The sequence below is a fragment of the Sciurus vulgaris genome, assembly GCF_902686455.1.
Source record: "Sciurus vulgaris genome assembly, chromosome: 7".
Taxonomy (NCBI): domain Eukaryota; kingdom Metazoa; phylum Chordata; class Mammalia; order Rodentia; family Sciuridae; genus Sciurus; species Sciurus vulgaris.
Window position 1 is genome coordinate 75,974,162 of NC_136467.1, and position 21,210 is coordinate 75,995,371.

At 32.9% G+C, this 21,210-nt stretch overlaps 1 protein-coding gene across 10 annotated transcripts in view; it reads right to left on the reverse strand.

Moving 5' to 3' along the window:
• Positions 1–21,210, reverse strand: part of ORC3 (origin recognition complex subunit 3) — a 70,142-nt gene that overhangs the window by 35,129 nt on the left and 13,803 nt on the right. For 9 of the 10 annotated variants that reach the window (XM_079146963.1, XM_079146962.1, XM_079146959.1 and 6 more), the window contains exons 4-11: positions 20,933–21,077; positions 15,418–15,522; positions 14,295–14,443; positions 12,439–12,572; positions 10,097–10,256; positions 8,300–8,413; positions 4,583–4,716; positions 4,056–4,119 (exon numbers count right to left, since the gene is read on the reverse strand). In XM_079146963.1, the coding sequence (XP_079003089.1) occupies positions 4,056–4,119; positions 4,583–4,716; positions 8,300–8,413; positions 10,097–10,256; positions 12,439–12,572; positions 14,295–14,443; positions 15,418–15,522; positions 20,933–21,077 (1,005 nt within the window). The remainder of the gene's footprint in view (positions 1–4,055; positions 4,120–4,582; positions 4,717–8,299; positions 8,414–10,096; positions 10,257–12,438; positions 12,573–14,294; positions 14,444–15,417; positions 15,523–20,932; positions 21,078–21,210) is intronic. The other variant, XM_079146957.1, reaches the window with a different exon arrangement.

The following is a 21,210-nucleotide window of genomic DNA, read 5'->3' on the forward strand; positions in this document are numbered from 1 at the left end:
ATTAAAATTTTTTAAAAAGTCACTTAGAAAACAAAAAAACAAAACAAAACAAAATAAAACAAAAAGAAACAAAATAAAAAGGGCTGAGGAAGTGGCTCCATGGTTAAGCACCCCTGGATTCATACCCTAGTACCGAAAGACAACAACAACAAAAAAGAAAACCAAAACCTTATTATTTAAAAGCTGAGTGGTTTTGTATTAGCAGATAATGATGGCAATTATGCAAATATGTTGTGAGATCACAATCTTTAAAGCTGTCCTCAGTATCTGACTTGAAGCAATTTAAAGCAAACAAATATTAATAAAAATTGGATCTTTGTAATTATAGTGAATTTCAAAGTTCTGCATAAGACACTTGATAGTTTAATTTTTCTGAAATATATTTTCATAAATTAAGGGTTTTTCTGGCTTTTTTTTCCCTTTTTTTGAGACAGGGTTTCCCTAAGTTGCTTAGGTCCTAGCTAAATTGCTAAGGCTGGTCTCAAATGTGCTCTCCTCCTTCCTCAGCCTCCCAAGTCATTGGGATTACAGACATGTACCACCGTGCCCAGCTTCACAAATTAAGGTTTTAAAAATTGGAAGGTTAAAAAATATCTGATTACCAAAGTACTACGGTATAAAACATATAAAAATATACCCAGTCCTTTATCTTGCTGTTTCATCTATAACTCAGAACTGTGTAACATAATAACTAATATATCTTCAATTAAATTAATTTAGTGCCAAACCTAATTTGGCACTAAAAATTTTAATGAGCCTAAATAATTTAACCAGACAAAAATGTATTATTACTAATACATTAAATAAAAAGTAAACAAAATCATAGAATACTGGATCCAAAAGGAAACTTGAAGATTATGTGGTAAAATTTCTAACTTTGAAAGCTACAGAGATATCAGAAGTTTGAAAGATGGAAGATTGTGCAAATTTATTCTGAACTATCACTTTGACCACTGTACTCAGATGCACTGTACACTTATTTTGGGGACAGACTATTCAGAAATGCAAAAAACTGCACAGAATCTTTAGTATTTCATCAGCTAATTCTGGCATTCTAAAGATCCATTTTGGTAAAATTCCTAGTGAATCTTCTATAAATGTACAAGGTTCAGTCAGCTGAATTTTTTCATTTTAAAAAAGTTTATTAAATACAAAGCTGGCATATTATTCAAAAACAGTTCTATAATTTGCAGTCCATTATTTTTGAGGAAGTGGGAAGGTTTTTTTTAAACACTTGAGCCCAGTCAGAGGATAAAAAGAAATCAATCATTTCTTTGGATTAGAACATAATGGATTAGTTCTACAATTAAGAAAATGAGGCAGAGGGAAACAATCTATGCCTTCTAAGTAATCTTGTTCACTGGTTCTCAAAGACTGGATTCCAGGTCAGCATCACCAATATTACCTAGAACCTCACAGAAATGCAAATTTTTGGGCCCCAATAATTGTTCTGGGGAAGGAGTCCAGAAATCTGTATTTTCACTAGCCCTCTGGATGATTCTGATGCACACTAAAGTTTGGGAGCCTTTGGTTTGGTTCATCCAAGGCATATTTTTAAAGCAGGAATAGTCAAGATAAAAAGAATGTGAATTTCTCTGTTGTATATTTTGAGGCCAAGCTCTTTGAAATCTACAAATTACCTTTACTATTTACTGTAAAAATTGATACAAAATTTTTGTAATTGATATATTTTAGGATTTTTATAATTTAGGATTTATATATCCCAAATTATGTTATGTTTGCATAACAGTTATTATATATCTTATATATAGTATGTATATTATAATATATAAACCATGCATTCATATTGATAGCTTAGTTTTTATAACAAAATGCACAACATAACAATATTATTTGCACATGTAAAAGTTCCATTATTATATTTGTTTTCAACTTGCTTTCAGTTACTGAATAAGCTTTGATTATCACTAACTCTGAGCAAATCATAGTAGGAATTATTCCATTCTATAGACAAGGAAATTAAGGTTTAAATAAGGTTAAGTGATTTTTTTTTAAGTACACATAGCTAGTAAGCAGCTGGAGTTCAAATGTAAGGTTTCTGACATCGAGATCAGAATTTTGCTGTGTATCACATAGTACCACATTACTGAATATCATGTATTTCTATAAAATTTATAAAAAAGAAGCATTACGAGGAGGATAAAATATTCAAAGTTGCTTTTATTCTAAACTAAAAAAAAAAAATACTCATCACTATTATTTTTTTTCCTCACAGATATTTTCTGTTCTTTGACTTAACCAGGTAAACTACAGATAACATTTTTAGGGTAAGGGTACAATCATGTGCTTATTCATATTTCTCACTGCTTAAATCTCAAGAAAGTACATACTTAAATGATAAAATATGCAATCCTAAAAGCAGTACAGCAAAGATAATAACAAGCAAGGCTGACAGTGCAACAAGTATGGTATAAATGAAATGCTTAGAAAAAAAAAAAATCACTGAAAAACAAAAATATCAGGCCATTTCTAAAATAGGTTAAACATTCCCTTCCTCTGTTAACTTAAAATTAAAGGGTACTCTAAAAATCTATTCCTGGCTTCTGAAATATACTCTTATAGATGTTCTAGAAGGAAATGCACTGGGCAACTCACTGACTCAGCAAAGACCTAAACTAGGTAATTTTAAAAGATTCGGTATCCATACACATATCCTTTCCCACTGCTTCTTAAATTTCCTTTCAACCAGAATTACCTGCATTGTGATTTAAGGACTTCCTGTACTACTCTTGAAAAAGTTACATGTATAATTAAAATGATTACTGAACCTAATCAAGAAGTGCTTTTGTATCATGGCCCAATGTGGATTCTGCAATAGATAATAATTGTTTAATCGAAGTCATTCTCAATATTTTGAGATTTTTATATTGTAGGTAAAACTACAGAACATGGGTCCTCTCAGATCTAATACTATTTTGTTCAAAATTTAGAAACAGCTGTGGATATAGCCAAGTGGTAAAGTATTTGCCTAGCATGTATGAGGCCCTAGGTTCGACACCTGACACTGGAAAAATAAATAAAGAAAAATTAAAAGTAAAAATTTGAAAACAGTAATGTATCAGCAAAACTCACACTTAGCACTAGGGCTTACCTTCAAGCTCATCTTAATTTTATCATAATTTTCTAGCAACTTTTTTCTTAGAAAGGCATGAGGAGTATGAAATGAGACATATTTCTAAATGTCCATCAGTAAGGAACTTATTAAATAAAATGAAGAGACACTCATTCAACAGAATACTGTACCACTTTTTAGTACAAATAGAAGGATTTCCGAGATTAAGTGTAAAACAAAACAAGGCTACCAAATAGTGTTATCCTATACTTAACTTCCTCAAGAAGGAGAGAGTCCCAAAATATACATAATTACTTGTATACATGGAGACTAACTCTAGAATGATATGAGAGTAGTAACACTGGGTGTATTTAGGGAAAGGAAATAGGTAGTTAGCAGACAGAGGTAAAGGGCTTTTCTCTATTACCTCTGCCTTATGAATCATGTATCATGTCCAAGATAAACCAAGAAAAAAAACTCCTTCTTTTGATATTTCCTCTCTTAGATGGCTAACTCATAACTTTTAAAGCTCATTATTTGTTTCCCAGTACTATACTACCAATATATAATATATCTTCAAATCAAATCAATACCCACTCAGCAGTATGTGACTGAGTCATTTGGTTTCTACATGCTTTCATTCATCTTTAAAAGAACATTAAAATGAGATTGCCTGCAGATTCCAAAACTGCTATGTCAAAAGAAATCCACATAGATCTCTACATAGTAGATCAAAAAGTGCTTCCAAAATAAACCATAAGAGAAATCAAGTGTCCTTAAGAAAAATCTTATCTTTCAGAGCTGAGATTTTGTTATCTTTAATATTCACATTCCTAACTACCAATATTCAGAACTTCACTGTACAAACATTTGTATATACAAATATATATTATAAAATTAACTCAATAAATGTTCATGTGCATATTCTTTTACATGAAGGAAAAAACAGGAGAATGAAACTGAAACAAATTCACATTCCTACCTTCAAAAATCTCTCATTAGTCAACAGTGCAACTTGCTTTTCTGAAGCTTGCTTTTCCACATACCTAAAAAATGTTACCATCCCATACACAAAAAGAGAAAATTGAACATTTTACATATTTAAATAACATTGGGAAAAATAATAACTACCTAGATTGGTAGCCATATTTGTTTCATTTCTTCTCAAAAATAAATTTAAGGTGACAGTGATGGTTTAATGGTAATTTTTAAGTCCTTATATCAGCTACACTTAATACTCTAACCATAAGAAAAGGTCACCTAAGCCAGAAATAATAAATACTATTTCTACAAAGTAACTCTGAAAATTATGTTCTTTTGAAATAATATTTTCCTTTATGCCAATTTTTCAAATCCAAGAAACCCCGTCACTAAAAACAATATGGTCTTAAATTGTGCTCAACAAAATAAATTAATTTTCTATTCTTTACTTCAAAAACAACTGTATCCAAGTTCCTTATATTTCCAAAAAATAGTATATCTGTGTTAAATATTTACTTCTCTTTTTACCGTCTAAATGATGGAAGACGACGGATGTTTTCACATTGATTAACTGATAAAAAATTTATTCTTCTCTTGGCTTCTGGGAGACTGCAGCACAGAACACTTAGGGGCTGGGAATAAAAATGCTCTAGTAGAGAAAGCTGAAAGAAATGTTAAGATTAAATGTATTTATTATATTTTGGCAATAAATCTTTTGCCCTATATCTGCTCAATATCAAGCTTCTTTTAAAAATGTATGGCACTAATATATTTAATAATTCCACAACACTGCAAACAACACATAAATGACTATAAACTTCTAATATTTTTAAGGCTCCAATTTTGTGGACAAGATCAGAAATAATAATCTCAGAAATATAAACTAAAAGAAACTAATATAAATGGATAGATCAGCTATCTGCAGATATAATTTACAAAATGACTATACATGTGATATGGATGGGACGGGGATGTGACCTTGGTCTAACAGATGCCCCAATACTCATAAGAAGACAAATACCAATCTAAAACTAGTATAAAATCTGGTCTGTTACAATAATAAAAAATAAAAGTGTACCTACTGATAAAAAAGAATAATGAAAATTTATCTCTGCAAATTCAGATTTATTCAATGGAGAAAATACAGTACAGTGTCTGTTAGATTAAGTATTCGAAGAGTAGAATGCTGTGATTTCCACAGAAGGAAGAATAATTTTCCAAATTCTAACATTTCTTGCAAGACAAATTTAATAAGACTACCCAAATGTTCATTACTCTGATTCTAAACAATCTTCTCAGGAACAGTATTGGTTTTCCAGATAATCCTCTTACTAGAAATACACAGTTCCTTAAATAAACATTTTTTTTGTTTGTTCTTTTTGGTTCCTCTGAAGTACATCTTTCTGATTACTGGAAAAAGAGAATTCTCCACAACAAATTAATATGCTAAGTTATATATCAATTTTAAAGTATTAGGTTAGCATGAACCAGTAAACTTGGACCTGATCCTTCTTAGGTACACAGATGAATTTCTGAGCCTAGAGAGCTGAGGAAGAGGTAGTCAAGGCTAAAACAAATCTTTCAAAATGGCCTGTTAATCTCTAAGGCTATAAGGCAAAGGGACAGCCTAAGGTAGAAACAACTACAAAACAGAAAGCAACTTTCATGCCAAACGATAAATTATTTTTGAACATATTAATATAATCAACGCTTTTGCAAATTAATCTTTTCCAATTATACTAATGTGATAGTATTTGTCCCAATGTTAACACTACTTTTTAAACATTAGAAAAATAAAAACCAAAAAGGGACATGCTTGGGAAAAGAATGGGAGGACAGCACATGCATTATAGTAGAGCTATATAAATAGGATAAGACCCCAATTATCCACTTAGCTACTTTGTCCAAGTATTTTCAATATCTATTCAATTATCAAGTTGGTTAACGTATCAGTCTAATGGGGGGGAGGGCTTAAACACATACAGAATGATTACACACTCTATTGCACCTCCTCACAGGATTTACAAATATTTTCCACTGACAATTAGGAAAAATGGACAAATACTCTGAAGCCTAAAGACTGATACTTGTTATTTACTGGACTCTGGCCAAGCTATTTAAGCTAAATCTCAATTGCTTCATGTACAAAACTGAAGACAATATACATTAAATGTCTGACACAAAGGAAGTGCTTAGGAAATCATCAGGAACCTATAAAATCATCTTATCTGATCCCCTTATTTTACAGGTGAGAAAACTGAGACCCAAGATTATATAACTTGGTTACCATCCTTTTCTATATTCACTTTCTAAAGGTATTAGAGACTCTGGTTTATATTTCCTGAAACTATTTCTTTTGACTTCACTGGTACTCTACTTTCTATTGGCTTTCCTTGTTTTCAGTCTCTTTTTTAATTGCTCAGTCTTACATGTCAGCTTGCCTTAGGGTTCTACCCTTAATATTTTCTCACATTGAATGACACTTCATCCTTATCACATGACCCTAACCACCACCTTTTAAATAAATACTAAATATCAATGCTTACTCCCAATCTTTCTCCCAAGCACCAAATCTTTATATTCAAAACCCTCCTAAATTAATCACATGCAAAAATCAACCAAAAACCAAAACAAAAAAATCCCCAGTCTTTTCTCACAACAAATTTGCTGTTCTGCCAAGCTAGAGCCTGTGTACCACCTTGTTCATCTTACATGCCCTACCATCAAAAAGTGACAAGGTTGTTGATCCATTCTCACATGTTTCTTTCTATTTCCATCATAATCACATTAATGTAGATCCTTGTCAGATTTTGTCTGGATTACTGCAATAATTTTCTAATATAACAGATCTCCCTTCCTCTACTATTGCCTTTGCCTGAAATATTCTTCCAATTTTGACCTGGCCAATTCCTGTTAAGACACACTTTTATTCTCCTATGGAACCCCAAGGCATGTTTCTTTCATAACACTTTCTACTCAGAACTATAATTGTGGGTTTACTCTTCTGCCTCCCTCACTAGAAAATGTGCAATTTGAAGGCAGAGTCACCTTTTTCGTCTGTATATCTAGGACTCAGCATGGTGCTTGGCTTACCACAGGCTCTTGATACATATTTATGAGTAAATAAATGAATGAAATGAATTAGAGAAGAAATTTAGAAGGTTATTATATTTCAATATCATTTAATTTCATATATTGCTAAGGTAATAATGTTTTCTTGATTTAAAATACTCTTTAAATAGTCAATGTTGAAAAAAAGGACATGTATAGACCAATAAGAAACCAATATAGTATTTCATGTACTGCAAGAACACCTAAGAGAAATAAGTTATCCTCTTCAAAGCAATACACAAAAATGAGTATTATCATATGGCACTTTTGCACTGAAGGTTACAACATCTAGGTCTTAATGAACTTGACCATGTTAACAATGACTACGCTGTGCTAAGATACTTAGTTATTTGCTAATAGTAGGAAATAATATTAACATTTAAACAACTTGAGAATAGGGTCTTTTTTATGTTGAGGAAATATTATGATGTTAAATTAAAAAATTAACTTCTAGCAAGTCATGAAAACCTAATGAAAATGCATTTCCAACATACATGTATGTGCAAAGGACATCAAACTATAGTGTACAATATGTTTTTTTAAAAATATTAAAAAAATTTTTTAGATGTTGATAGACCTTTATTTTTATTCATTTATTTATATGCAGCGCTAAGAATTGAACCCAGTGCCCCACACATACTAGATAAGTGCTCTACCACTGAGTCACAAACCTGGTCCCTACAATCTATGTTTGAATAGTCCAGGCACTACAAATATGCAGCAGCAGCAGTGACCACATATGACATGCAAAGCTTAAATGTTTATTCTCTGGCCTATTATAAAAGTTAATTCATCCCTTCCACATGGCATTTCTTAGGTAGAAAATCTGTAAGCTTTGAGAGGTGTTAGCAAGTTCTAAAACATGTCCTTTCCTCTCCACCCCTCCAATGTTTCAGAATCACTGGAACAAAAAGCTCTTTTTTCCATTATTGATATCCTAACTAATGTATCCTCTACATTTTGCTTCAAGGTGATAAAAGAATGGTAAAACCCAGAATAAAATAACATGAATTTATTTATTCTAGATTTTGACACTTAAAATGCCTCGATTACCACACTAATTAAAGTCAGTCTGAAATAACATTCCAATTATTTAGAAACAACTTGTGAGTTGCTAACTCATCAGTATCTTACCTGAAGTCCTTTTACAAAGTTTCGAATTGAGAAATCATGATACAAAAAGATGTTGGTTAGAATCTGTAACACTTTTTCACTTATTTTAAAGGGAAACTGAGTTGTAAGAAGTAGCTGAAAGAGATAAAGGGTGTGAAGGAGAGACACAGTCCTTTATTATTCTTTACTCTTTTAAAAGATAACATGTAAATAATAAGACAAAGAATGAGACAGTGAATATGACACAATGAATTTGAAAACAACAGTAGATAGTTTTTTTTTTCAGGTCAAATATCTACAAAAACTTGAATTTATACAATGTTAACAAAAATGAAAGGAATTCATACAACAGCAACATCCTTAGAATCAAAGATATCCACCATTCTCCATCTAATTCCTAATTTTTAGAAATACTGCCTATTAACTATATAGTCCTTTTTCTCACACCAGAAATTACTGAAGAAGTTGCAGGTTCTGGCAATTTTTGTTCCTAGGGAAGATTTCTTTTTCATCCCTGATTCAACATCATGAAGAGTAACAGAATAGGTACTATTGAGCTAGGCACAGCAGCATATGCCTGTAACCCCAGTAGCCTGGGAGGCTGAGGCAGGAGGATCACGAGTTCAAAGTCTGCCTCAGAAAAAGTGAGGTGCTAAGCAACTCACTGAGACCCTGCCTCTAAATAAAATATAAAATAGGGCTGGAGATGTGGCTTAGTGGTTGAGTGCTCCTGAGTTCAATCCCTAGTACCAAAAAAAAAAAAAAAGGAAAAAAGAAAAGAAGAATAGGTACTGTTGAATAAGAAACACAAAACTAATATATTTTTATTTTAAAGCTATAGAACCTGAATTTGTATTAAGTGGTTAATTTTCAAAGATGTGATATTTCACATCTTAAAATGAAAAATCATATTAGGTTTCTCAGTTGAAGACCAACTGAATTTGGCTATAGCCAAGCTATATAAATGTTTCACCTGGAAAATTTTCCTCAGAAGTGTCGATATATCAGATGGGTATCGCTTTTATGAAAAAAGTATAGAAGTGATTAGTAAATAAGTGGATTGGTTGTCACTAGTTTACCTTACACAAGCAGCATAAACAAATCTTAAAGGAGTCTAGAAAAAGAAAATCTGTGGAAGGTCAACACTAAATCTTAAAGAAGTCTAGAAAAAAAATCTGTAGGTCAACACTAAAGGTATGCACTCTGGTCATACCTGCAGCTTGGGAGGCTAGGGCAGGAGAATTTTGAGTTCAAAGGCAGCCTCAGCAACTTGGTGAGGCCCTAAGCTATTCAATGAGATCCTATCTCTAAATAAAAATACAAAAACAGGCTGGGAATGTGGCTCACATATTTCCAATTAAGATTGAAACACACAAGTTAATGCCTGATAAAGTTCTAGCATTTATCTATTCTCAAGAGAAACATGACAATCAGGAAAGAGTCCACTAAAAACTTCAAATCATTTTATATAAAATGTAAAATCAATACTTACTGGTATTGTTACTAGCAAGTCTATACATTCTGTAAAAGTTTATTTTTAAGAGTCTATACTTTTCCTATAATTTATCTATAATAGATAAAAAAGATAAACGTACAGATAGAAATAATCACTCATTTCATAAAGCTTGTATTTTATCTGAACAGGCAGTTCTATTCAAATATCAGTATAAAATTATAAAATCATTAAATAAAAATATGTAAAGATATATGCTTATATAAAGTACTCTGAAAGATTTAGAGATTTATCATTTACATATACAATTATTCCTGGACATTTTCCTTTCATCCCATGTCACTGGTAAAACTTTTTCTTTTTACCTTATCAAGTACTGTTGTCAGGTGCTCCTTGCAAGGTAAAGACTGGAACAGTTCTATACATAACAGAGATGATACTGCATGAGGAAGCAATCGGTGGATGATAATAGGAGATGTGGCGATCCCAAAAATGAGTATTAGTGGAAATTCATGCAGATGTTGACTAATTTTCAAAATATAAAAATGAAATTTCTTTAGCAAATATATTTCAACACATCATATTGCAAGATAAGACTAGCTTTATTTTAATGCCTACTTAAAGACATTAATAATGATTCTAAATATTAATATTTTCTGTCATTCATTTTCTTGTTAAAAGTAATGCAAAAGTTTCTTTTCCTGAGAGTATAGCTCTGAAATCAATCTATTAATGATTGCTTTCTTTTTTATAAATAAGGTCACCAGGTCTGAAAAGATCAAGTGCTTCCCCCAAAGGTTATAAAATGTCAATTTTATAAAATGTGAAGTGTCAGCCTCACCTATAGTCTTTCTCACAGTTGGCCATCTAGTCTATGTTTTCAGAGTTCAGTGACATGAATTGAAGCTCATTAACTTTCAAGGTAGCTTATTCTATGTATGGACACTTTAAAAAAGACATTCTGTTACACAGCCATAACAGCTAAGTTAGAAAACGTTTCTTACACATATGTAAGACATCTTTTTATTGGACATCACTAAAAAATGTTCCCTTCCTTCCTTGCATTCTTAAATTCTCAAACATACCAAACATAATATATACTTAGCATTGCCAGGATAAACACAAATGACTTCTACAGAGTAAAATGGCACTATATTTGAAGGCTACTACAAGTCAGAGCCCTGTGTATCATGGCCGATGATTCTGCCCACTCTTCCTGCTAGTTCCTGCTTTGTAGCAGTCTAGCTGTGTGCAGTTCTATTTTCATAGGAGTAAAGTACCTGAAGTCTCATTATCATAAATTTTTCTTTAGTTTTGATGGCTAATGTGGTCCTACATCTAAGCTATAAAAATAATGTTTTTGTTTTTTTTTTCTTGGTTAATATGCTTTACTGTGTGCACTTTCCCAGCATGGTAAGTACAGTGTTAGCATTAAGAAAAGTCCTAAGTCAGGGGTCTAAGGATGCAGCTCAGTGACAGAACACTTGCCTAGCACTAGCATGCATGAGCCCCTGAGTTTGAACCCCAGCAGTGCAAAAACTAAAATGCACTAAAGAAGTCTTAGACTCTTAAAAGAGTTATTGGGGGAAAAATATACTATCAAAATAATAATTTTTAGTATGTTAGTAAATTATAACTCCATATAGCTTTAGGTAATTGTAACTATAAGTATGACAGCAAGTTGACATATAGAACACACTAAAGTAATTATATCCTAAAATGCATACTATGAGAAATACATGTCATGGGGTTTTAAAATAGATTAGTTAATTCAATTCTTAGTTTCACAGGATTACCTTGAAGATCCAATGACATTACTGTTATGGTTTGGATATTTAATGTCTCCTGAAAAGCTTGTGTGTTAAGCAACAAAAGAATGTTTAGAGGTGAAATGATTATGAGAGCTGTAACCTGATAAGTGGATTAATCCATTTGATGGATGACTTTAAAGGACTAGTGGGCTTGGTAAAAATAGGCAGGTATGGGATGCCCAAATGTGATAGGTCACTGGGGGTGTGCCCTTGAACTAAATCTTATTCCTAGCCTCTCTCTCTTTCTCTGTGCTTCCTGGCTAACACGAGCTTAGCAGTTTTCTTCCACCATGCCCTTTTCCCATGGTGTTCTGCCTCACCTTGGACCCCGAGGAATGAAGTCAGCCAACTATGGACTGAACCTGTGAACCTCTAAAACCATGAGCCCAAAACAAACTCCCACCTCTAAGTTGTTCTTGACAGGTATTTTGGTTAGTGATGAAAAGCTGACTAACCCAATCACAAAAGTAGTTTCTTACTAGAAATATCATATAACATAAGATGACTTAGAAAACATTGTTGGTCAGTAAAGCTATATGTAACCCAGAACCTCTAAAGATAGGTAATGGAAAATAAAGCCTGATAAAAATATCTCAGTCTGCAATAAGTTATCCATTTAATGGACAAATAAGAGACAGACAATCTTGATAAAATACATTAATTTCAAAATACTTTACCACGATAATTAGTAACAGAAATTTGTCTTTGATTCTCACTCAGGTCAAAAAGCAAATGACAAATCTGGTATGAGATCTTTGAACATTCAATTATACAGAACTTGAAATAACTACGAATTTTATTAAATTGGTCTTGAAATGAAGATTATGCTTTTTAAGTTAAAAGTACTGCTTTCTTAAAGATAATTTTACCCAACAGCTAAGTGATATGCCATCTACCTGCTGACAATTATGAAGTCTTGGAGTATTTTTGTGGTGAAACTTTCCATGTCCTTTAAGATAAGTACAACAGGAGGAGACTGCCACTGGCTAGAAGTTGTCCGCTTTTTGCCTGGTATTTTTAGGTCTGTCTTCTTTTAAGCCGTTATGGAAAGAAGGAATTAAAAGTAAGCCTTATCATCCAAATAATTCTATAATGCCACATGTTGATACATCTCTCTTTATAATTCACAGTGACAGTGTTTCTCTTTTTTCCCCCACAAAATAAAATAGAAACTCCTTTCAACAGTTACTAGCAGAATCTTTCCTCGTCTGACATGGGGATAATAACCAAGAAGAAAAAGGTTCGGTACAATCTATAACTCATAAGAAATATTTATATTTTCTGCTGAGAAAATGACAGGAAAAACATGAGAATAAGAGAAAAATTTCCATAAAATTGATTTTTGTGTTGGTAAAAGTTATATTTTGCTTTGCTTTAAGAACTAGTGTTTTTAATTAAAAAGCATAATGAAAAGCACTATTAGGTGCTCTGTTACTATGAAATGTCAAGCTTGAAAAGGATCCTAAATATCTGGTTCAATCCCAATCTTTTAAGTATATCAGACATAAATTGTAAGTAGTGTTTGATTTCTCAAAAATTCAAAATTGAGGATCTAATTAAGGTATTGTAATTAGCATTAGACCTAGTCCCTATATAAATTAAAACGAATCTTTACTTACGATGCCTTCATTAAAAATGTTGATTTAATAATGTCACCACAGTACTTTTTTGCCCTTATCTGGTTACAAAGCATTATAAACTAAGGCTGTGGTTTTATAGCACAAGGAATCACCTGTATTTTTAAAGACTTCTGAGCATGGAACAAATTACATTCTTAAAAAATAACATATGATCATTCCTCATAGGACCATGTTGACAGTGGTAATTGGCAGCATGGTTCTATCACACAGAAGCAAATTCTGAGGAACTAAGAGGTAATATATTAAGTTACAGCCACTGTTACAGAGACAGGATTTGCAAAAGAATCAACTCTTGATGCTCTTTTTGTCACTAGATGACATTCTTCCACAAATACAAGGTCCTTGTAAAAAATGTAACCACTTACCAGGGATGAGGTTATGTACTAAAAGAAGAACATGATTAAATAAATTCTGGTAGCCTTAGGAAAAATAAAAAAGCTACTATTAAATTGACACCTAGTGCTGCTGTTTATTAGAACCAAAAAAAGTATGTATGGAACCAACCTAGATGCCCTTCAATTGATGAGTGGATAAAGAAACTGTGGTATATATATATATATATATATATATATATATATATATACACAATGGAATATTACTCAGCCATAAAGAATGATAAAATTATGGCATTTGCAGGCAAATGGATGAAATTGGAGAATATCATGCTAAGTGAGATAAGCCAATCTCAAAAAGACAAGGGACGAATGATATCGCTAATAAGTGGAGGATGACACATAATGGGGGGGAGGGAAGGGTTAGTGTTAGGGTTAGAGTTAGGGTTAGGGAGGGGGGCAAGTATGGAGGAAGGAAGTACTGTATAGAGGGTAAAGAGGGGTGGGAGGGGTGGGGGGAAGGGAAAAAATAACAATGAATCAAACAACATTACTCTATGTAAATTTATGATTACACAAATGGTATGCCTTTACGCCATGTACAAACAGAGAAACAACGTGTATCCCATTTGTTTACAATAAAAAAAAAAAAGAAAGAAGAAAAAAAAGAAGAGAGAGGAGTACACAAAAAAAAAAAAAAAAAAAAAAGTATGTAATATAATTCCAGGCTCCATCAATCACGTGTCAACATTGTGGAAGAGAATCATTGGTGTATGTTACCTGTATGACAGTCATATACCAACTAGAAAGTGAATCCATTGAACAATGTGTCATTTTCTGGGTGACCTGAATACTTTCCTTCTCTTTGGGTTCTGTATCAACACAGCAGTCCAATTGTGAGACCAACTTTTGCAAAAAATGTTTCATATCTGCAAAACACAAAAAGAAGCTTATATCCTTTTAAATTGAAAGCCTCTGAGACTTCTTGATCCATATATTATTTGAGTAGAATGCATATTTCTATGACTTAGCATTAATACAAATAACTTTTAACATATTAATACTATAATGATATAGAGCTATTAATGCTCTATATCACTCTCTAGTACTTAAATTTCATTAGTTCATGCTAAGAGCAGATCAAAGTTTATATTATCTACAATAAAAATGTTACCTAAGTAAATGTATTATCATGGAAACTACAAATTATTCTAGAAATAATATGCATTTAAGGTACAATGAACAACAAAAGGATTTCAAGGTTTCTAAAAACAAATCAAAAGTGTTATTTACATGAATTATCTTACTTTTTACAAATCTTCCTTTACAATAATTTTAAAAGATATTTTTAGGGCATTTACTTAATTCTAATCAATTTATGAATATGAAAGTAACATACACATAAAAGTATGGTATCAATCCAAATCCAAACAGATTTTACTGTATTAGTATAACAGCCTTTATGATTTGATGGCTCAGACACCAAGGTTGGCTCTGCTATGAACATTTCTTTTTAAATCATACTGCATTTTAAAGTGGGAAAATAAGATGATTTATGACTGTAAATACGAGTTTATGAAGCCTACTCTCTATTGATCTAAGAGTTCCCCATTTTCCAGTTCTTAGTTTCCTGTTCCAAACTTTTCACTGGGTTAAGGAATGCATCCTGCAAAGTGCATGAACTACTACTGGCAGTGAAGTTGATATGGCAGGAATGGAGCCAGAAATAAGGAAGCAAATTTGGCAGAGTAATGCATTAGTGGACATTACTTTGGGAGCCACTAAAACTCAGCCTGTCTGTGTTCTTTCCACAAATAAAAAAAGAAAGCCAGAGAGAGAAAGAGAAAAGAACAAAAGAATTCTGTTAACATTTCACCAAGGTATCATGACATTTACATTTTACCTGGACAATCTTTAGCTTGTAATGAGACTACATACGGTGTGACATTATTCTGGAGGGCCTCTATTAGACTTCTGAATATTAAATCATGATCTGTAACATTCACACCTGTGGGATAATACATCATCAGTATTATATCATCATTTTTAGCAATACTCTAACAACAAAAGATATTTAACGCATCAAGCAAACTGCCAAGTGAAACATTTTAAAAACATGATTCATAATAGAAACCAAGAAATTTACCACATAGATGAAGAAATATCCATTAACAATAGACTATCTAAAGGCTCATACTATAATGATGCTATAGTTTAGATCCTGAAAGTCCTCTAAAGGCTCATCCAAGTTTTGAAAGCTTAGTCCACAGCTTGTGGCACTTATGGAAAGAGGTTTTACCTAATTCTAATCAGTTTATGAATATGAAAGTAACATACACATAAAAGTGTCATGGAACCGTTAGGAGGTAGGGTCTAATGGAAGAATGTTAGATCACTGGGGTGATATCTTTAAAGGGAGGTTGGGACCCTAACCCATTTCTCTCTGCTTCCAGCCAACATGAAGTGAGTAACTTTGTTTCACTATGTGCTCCCCATTAAGATGTACTACCTCAGCATGAGCCCAAAAGCAAAAAGCCAAGTGACCACAGACTGAAACCTCTGAAACCATGAGCCAAAATAAACCTTTCTTATAAATCATCTCAGTATCTCAGTATTGCAGTATTAGATATTTTTTTGTTCAAAAAAATATGTAGCACAATTCCTCTTTCAAAAAAACTACTATGGATGTGCAGTTAACCTTTGAAAATATCTTAGGAATAATTTCATTACTTTGTCAAATTCATAGAGTTCTTATTATGAGCATTATGATGTTCCTGACTTAACAACTAAGGAGAATCTAACTATAATTCTATTAGCAATCATTGTACCAGACAAATAGGAAAAGTGTGGACTAAGCTAATTTCTGGGGGTAGAACCTAAGAAGAAATTAAAACTACATAATTTTGATATTTACCAAACTCCCAGTTTTCATTTCTGGAAATCAGTTTTAGTGCATAGTAAGAGTTGGGTGGAAATTTCCCTACTACTTAGGATAAACAGGAAAAGTGTGGACTAAGTTGATTTCTGGGGGTAGAGCCTAAGAAGAAATTAAAACTATATAATTTTGATATTTACCAAACTCCCAGTTTTCATTTCTGGAAATCAGTTTTAGTGCATAGTAAGAGTTGGGTGGAAATCTCCCTACTACTTTGGGAATAATTCTATTAATTGATATCTTCCCTAACGACAATATGTGATTTCTAGAAAGTTCTTTGGTACTTAGGCAGACATCAGCAGCACACAGTTTCAAACTGTTGTAACACTCCCACTGTTTGGAAAAAGACAAAAATTTCAGAAACATTCATGCAAGCAATAAGCATTGCCCCCTCAAAAGTAAAAACATAAGAATATTAGATATTTTTTAACTTTTTTGAATATTTTTCTTTTGTTTTTCCAGACTATTTTTTATTTTTTAGAAAAGATAATAAAAATTTATTAACCCTTAGCCATGTTAACAAAGAGGGAGAAAACTCAAATTACTAAACTTTGTGATGAAAAAGGAAATATGATGAACACTACTAAAATAAACATGTTAGAAATTATTTTAAAAATTTATGCTCCAATAAAATTGAAAATCTTAAAGACATTGACAAATTTCTAGAGACATATGACCTACCCAAACTGATTAATAAGGACATACACAATTTAAACAGATCTATTTCAAACAGTGAAACAGAAGATCCCTCAAAAGCCTAACAACTAAGCAAACCCCAGGGCCAGACAGAATCTCAGTCGAGTTCTACAAGACCTTCACCAATACTCCTCAAATTATTCCATGAAATAGAAAAGGAGGAAGATCTTCCAAACTCATTCTATGAAGCTACCATCAACATGACACATCAAGGAAAGAAAATTTCAGACCAATATTCCTCATAAATATGGATGCAAATATTCTCAGTAAAATTCTGGCAAATTTTATACAAAATCGTGTTACAAAGATAGTGCACCATGATCAAGTAATGTTCATCTGAGGGATGCAAGTTTGGTTCAGCATATGGAAATCAAAAAAAATTAATTCATCACATCAATAGACCCAAAGACAAGAACCATATGATTATCTCAATAGATGTAGAAAAGCATTTGACAAAATGCACCACCTGTTCATGTTCAAAACATTAGAAAATCTAGGTATAATGGGAACATACCACAGTATTGTAAAAACAATATATGCTAAACCCAAGGCCAACATCATTGTAAATGAAGAAAATTTGAAAGCATTCCCTTCAAAAACTGAAACAAGACAAGGATGCCCTTATTCACTACTTCTATTCAACATTGTCCTTGAAACCCTAGCCAGAGCAATTGGAGAAAGAAATTAAAGGGATATGCATAGGAAAAGAACTCAAATTATTCCTATTTATTAACAGCATGATTCTATATTTAGAAGACCCCCCAAAATTGTTGGTTTTTGTTTGCTTTTTATCTTGGGGCCCTTTAAGCCTATTTCAGTTACTGAGAGTTCAAATGTTTCTTTTGACTTTTGCACACTTGGAAAATAAAGACTTCTGATCAATCAAGGGTGTGACCTTGAAAAAGGAAGAAAGAAAGGGACAGAGAAAACATCCCAATCTATATTTAATGAAGGAACATCAATTAGGTGCACAGCAATAACAAAATAAAGCTTATCTATTCCTTACCTTGTAGCTTAATATTTGTTGGGGACTGAGAGATATATAGGGCGTCTTAATCATAAATTATATTGAGAAAGCAGAGTGGTGGGGTGAAAGTGTCAGGGTGGGTAACTGAGGAGCTGCAATTTTAAATAGTATGGGCTATGAGAGGAGGTTGCAGGAAAGAATGTTAGCGTAGAGAGGGCCTCACAAATAGAAGGCTAGACTTGGGAAAGTGCTTAGAAGTGAAAAATTGGGCATTTCCAGATGGCTTAGGTTCTGTGAGTCAAAAACCTGCATTTCACTTTTGGGAAATGGAAGCTCTTGGAAGACTTTGAGAAAAGCAGGCTGATGCTGTGACTTAGACTATGCCCACTATTATGCTAGGTTGTTCATAAACTGCCTCATGTTACCCTGTAATATACTATGTTATAAATATGGTATGATCATCATTTTGTAGGTGAGGACTTTCATGGACTCTATCCAAGGTCAAGTAAGAGGTAAGTGAGGGAGCCATGGATGCTCTTAACTTCTCCAAGTTCCACCATTGTCCTCTCTCACTTTCTGGAAGTCCAGTGTGGGTCTGGCTACATTTCTCCACATGAAAAGCAGGTCCTAAGGTCTCTGCAGTGGGATCTGTACCAGTCAATGAAAGATGCATGTCAAAGCCTATTCCAGATGGCAAGCTACTCCTTCTCCCATTAACATGTTCAGAAGGGTTCCTGTTTAGGGCATGAGCCAGGAAGACAAAGTTTCTGTAGTTCTCTAACATCACATCTCTATGTAAATTTTGCTGAGCAGGCTCCAGACATTTCCACTCCTCTTCAGTAAAATCAACAGTCACATTCCTGAATGCCAATAGTTCCATTTCCTGGTGCCTAGGACCCAGGACTGTCCCTAGGGTTCTTCAGCACCTGCACAGTAGAGCAAAATGTAACTCCAAAGGATGTGAGTGAAGCCTGGAGCCAAATGGCAAAAACGGCGGACTCAGGAGTAAAAGACCCAGACTATTTTTTAAACAGCTATATGTACCTTTTTGAAAACAGAGTATGTGCAACTGTATGGAATTCTTTTATAGTATCATACTATTTCTAGCATGCATCATAGTCTGTGATTGTAATAACACATGTCTGGACATATTTGGGAGTTCAGTAAAACAATGGCTCATCCTGTCTTTCACTAACTGACTTTATGAGCTATATAACATTATGTTTCTTAAAACAATAGGTCTGTCTATTGCAAACAAGATAATTAACAATGTCTTTAACTGGAAAAATGTTCTCATCAAACCATGATTTTGAAAAATGCAATTTCCATTAGTTTTTTTTCCTTTTGGCAGGGTTTTAAATCTCTCACAACAAGCTATCAGCCTATCCCTCTTGACTGTACCTCCTTTTCTATTTCTAATTGCTGTGACCTGGCAATAGAAAAACAAAGCAATAGAACAAGTAGTCATCATAGGTCAAAGTTTCTCATCCATAAATGAAAGATGTCTAAAATTATATGGCAGGCTGCACAGGAAGGTTGGTCTTTAGCATTATAAAAACCACTCCATTAAGTCTTTTTTTTTTTTTTTTTTCTTTTGTACCGGGGATTGAACTCAGGGGCCCTCAACCACTGAGTTACATCCCCAGCCCTATTTTGTATTTTATTTAGAGACAGGGTCTCACTAAGTTGCTTAGTGCCTCACTTCTACTGAGGCTGGCTTAGAACTTTTGATCCTCCTACCTCAGCCTCCCGAGCTGCTGGGATTACATGCACCACCGGGCCTAATTTCCATTAAGTCTTATGATAAGGGTGGTCCTGAGATCAGCAGTTATGGCAACACCTGGAAACCTGTTAGAACTGTAGGCTTTCAGCCCTCACCCCAGACCTATAAGAGCAAAAACCTGTATTGTAATATGGTCCTCTTATGGTTATTTGTACTGACCTCACTGTTTGAGAAGCACTATCCTCAATATTAGGAATAAGATTTGTGTTATAAAGAGTATTAGAAGGAATATTAAACAAGAGAATTAATTTCTTATCTTAGAGCCTATTAGTATAACAAATATTAAATAAATAATAAATTGGAAGTGAAATAAAAAACATGTTTGGAACCCAAATAAATTTTACATTGTTTTCAAAAGGAAAGAAAGAAATCTGCAGGGATATGGCTTTGAAAAGTGGTAGAACGTGTGCTCAGTATGCATGAGGCCCCAGGTTTAATAACCAGCATTAAGAAAGAAGAAAAGGAAAAGTTCAAAACAAATGTTCAATACAGATGGAATATTATTGATGAATATTTAAGAAGTTCACAACTGGCAATATGTAAGCAATTTATACAAAAGCCATGCAAATTCCTCTGTAGGCAATTAATATAAAAATAATTAAATAATCTGACACTGAAAAACTAAGCACATGGAATGTTATAATCTCACTAAAGATATGTTTTTTTAAAAATGTACAAAAATCAAATCAGTACATGAACACACTGGTGGTTTACTACCAAACCCAAATCTCATGCATTGGCATAACATATAAGGAAATACATAAGGAAAAAAGAATAAAGCAAATAGTTTCCCTTGTGGCAAAAAAGTTGAAACGAGCACTAGCTGAAATCAATTTCTTTTAATTTTCAGTGCTATGATCAGTATAATGAAGTTTTATTGGTTTTAAAAGTATGCAAAGCAAACTATAGTTCGTTTAATTTTATAAAGAAAAGACATAAAAGATCTTTATCAGAACAAGTTAGTCCCCATTATTCTCAACAATATAACAAATTAAAAAAATACATGCGTGTATGAACAAACAGAGAAACATACATACCAAGAACAAGTGCAGCAGCTGGAATTTCTCTATGTTTTATTTGATGGCCCCAGTCTCTTGAATTCTTCTGAAATCCAGAATGAGACTTTTGCAGAAATTCAATTAGATTGTCAAAAAGGTTTTTATTTAATTCTTCCTGTAATCGCTACAAATAAAACAAAAATACCTTATGAATCATTATTATGAGTAGTAATCTGATATGTCTCTCCTGGTGTTGGGACATTTTAATTTTCTTTTCCCTTTGAATGTTCAATAATTTTAGTCTATGAAATAAACTA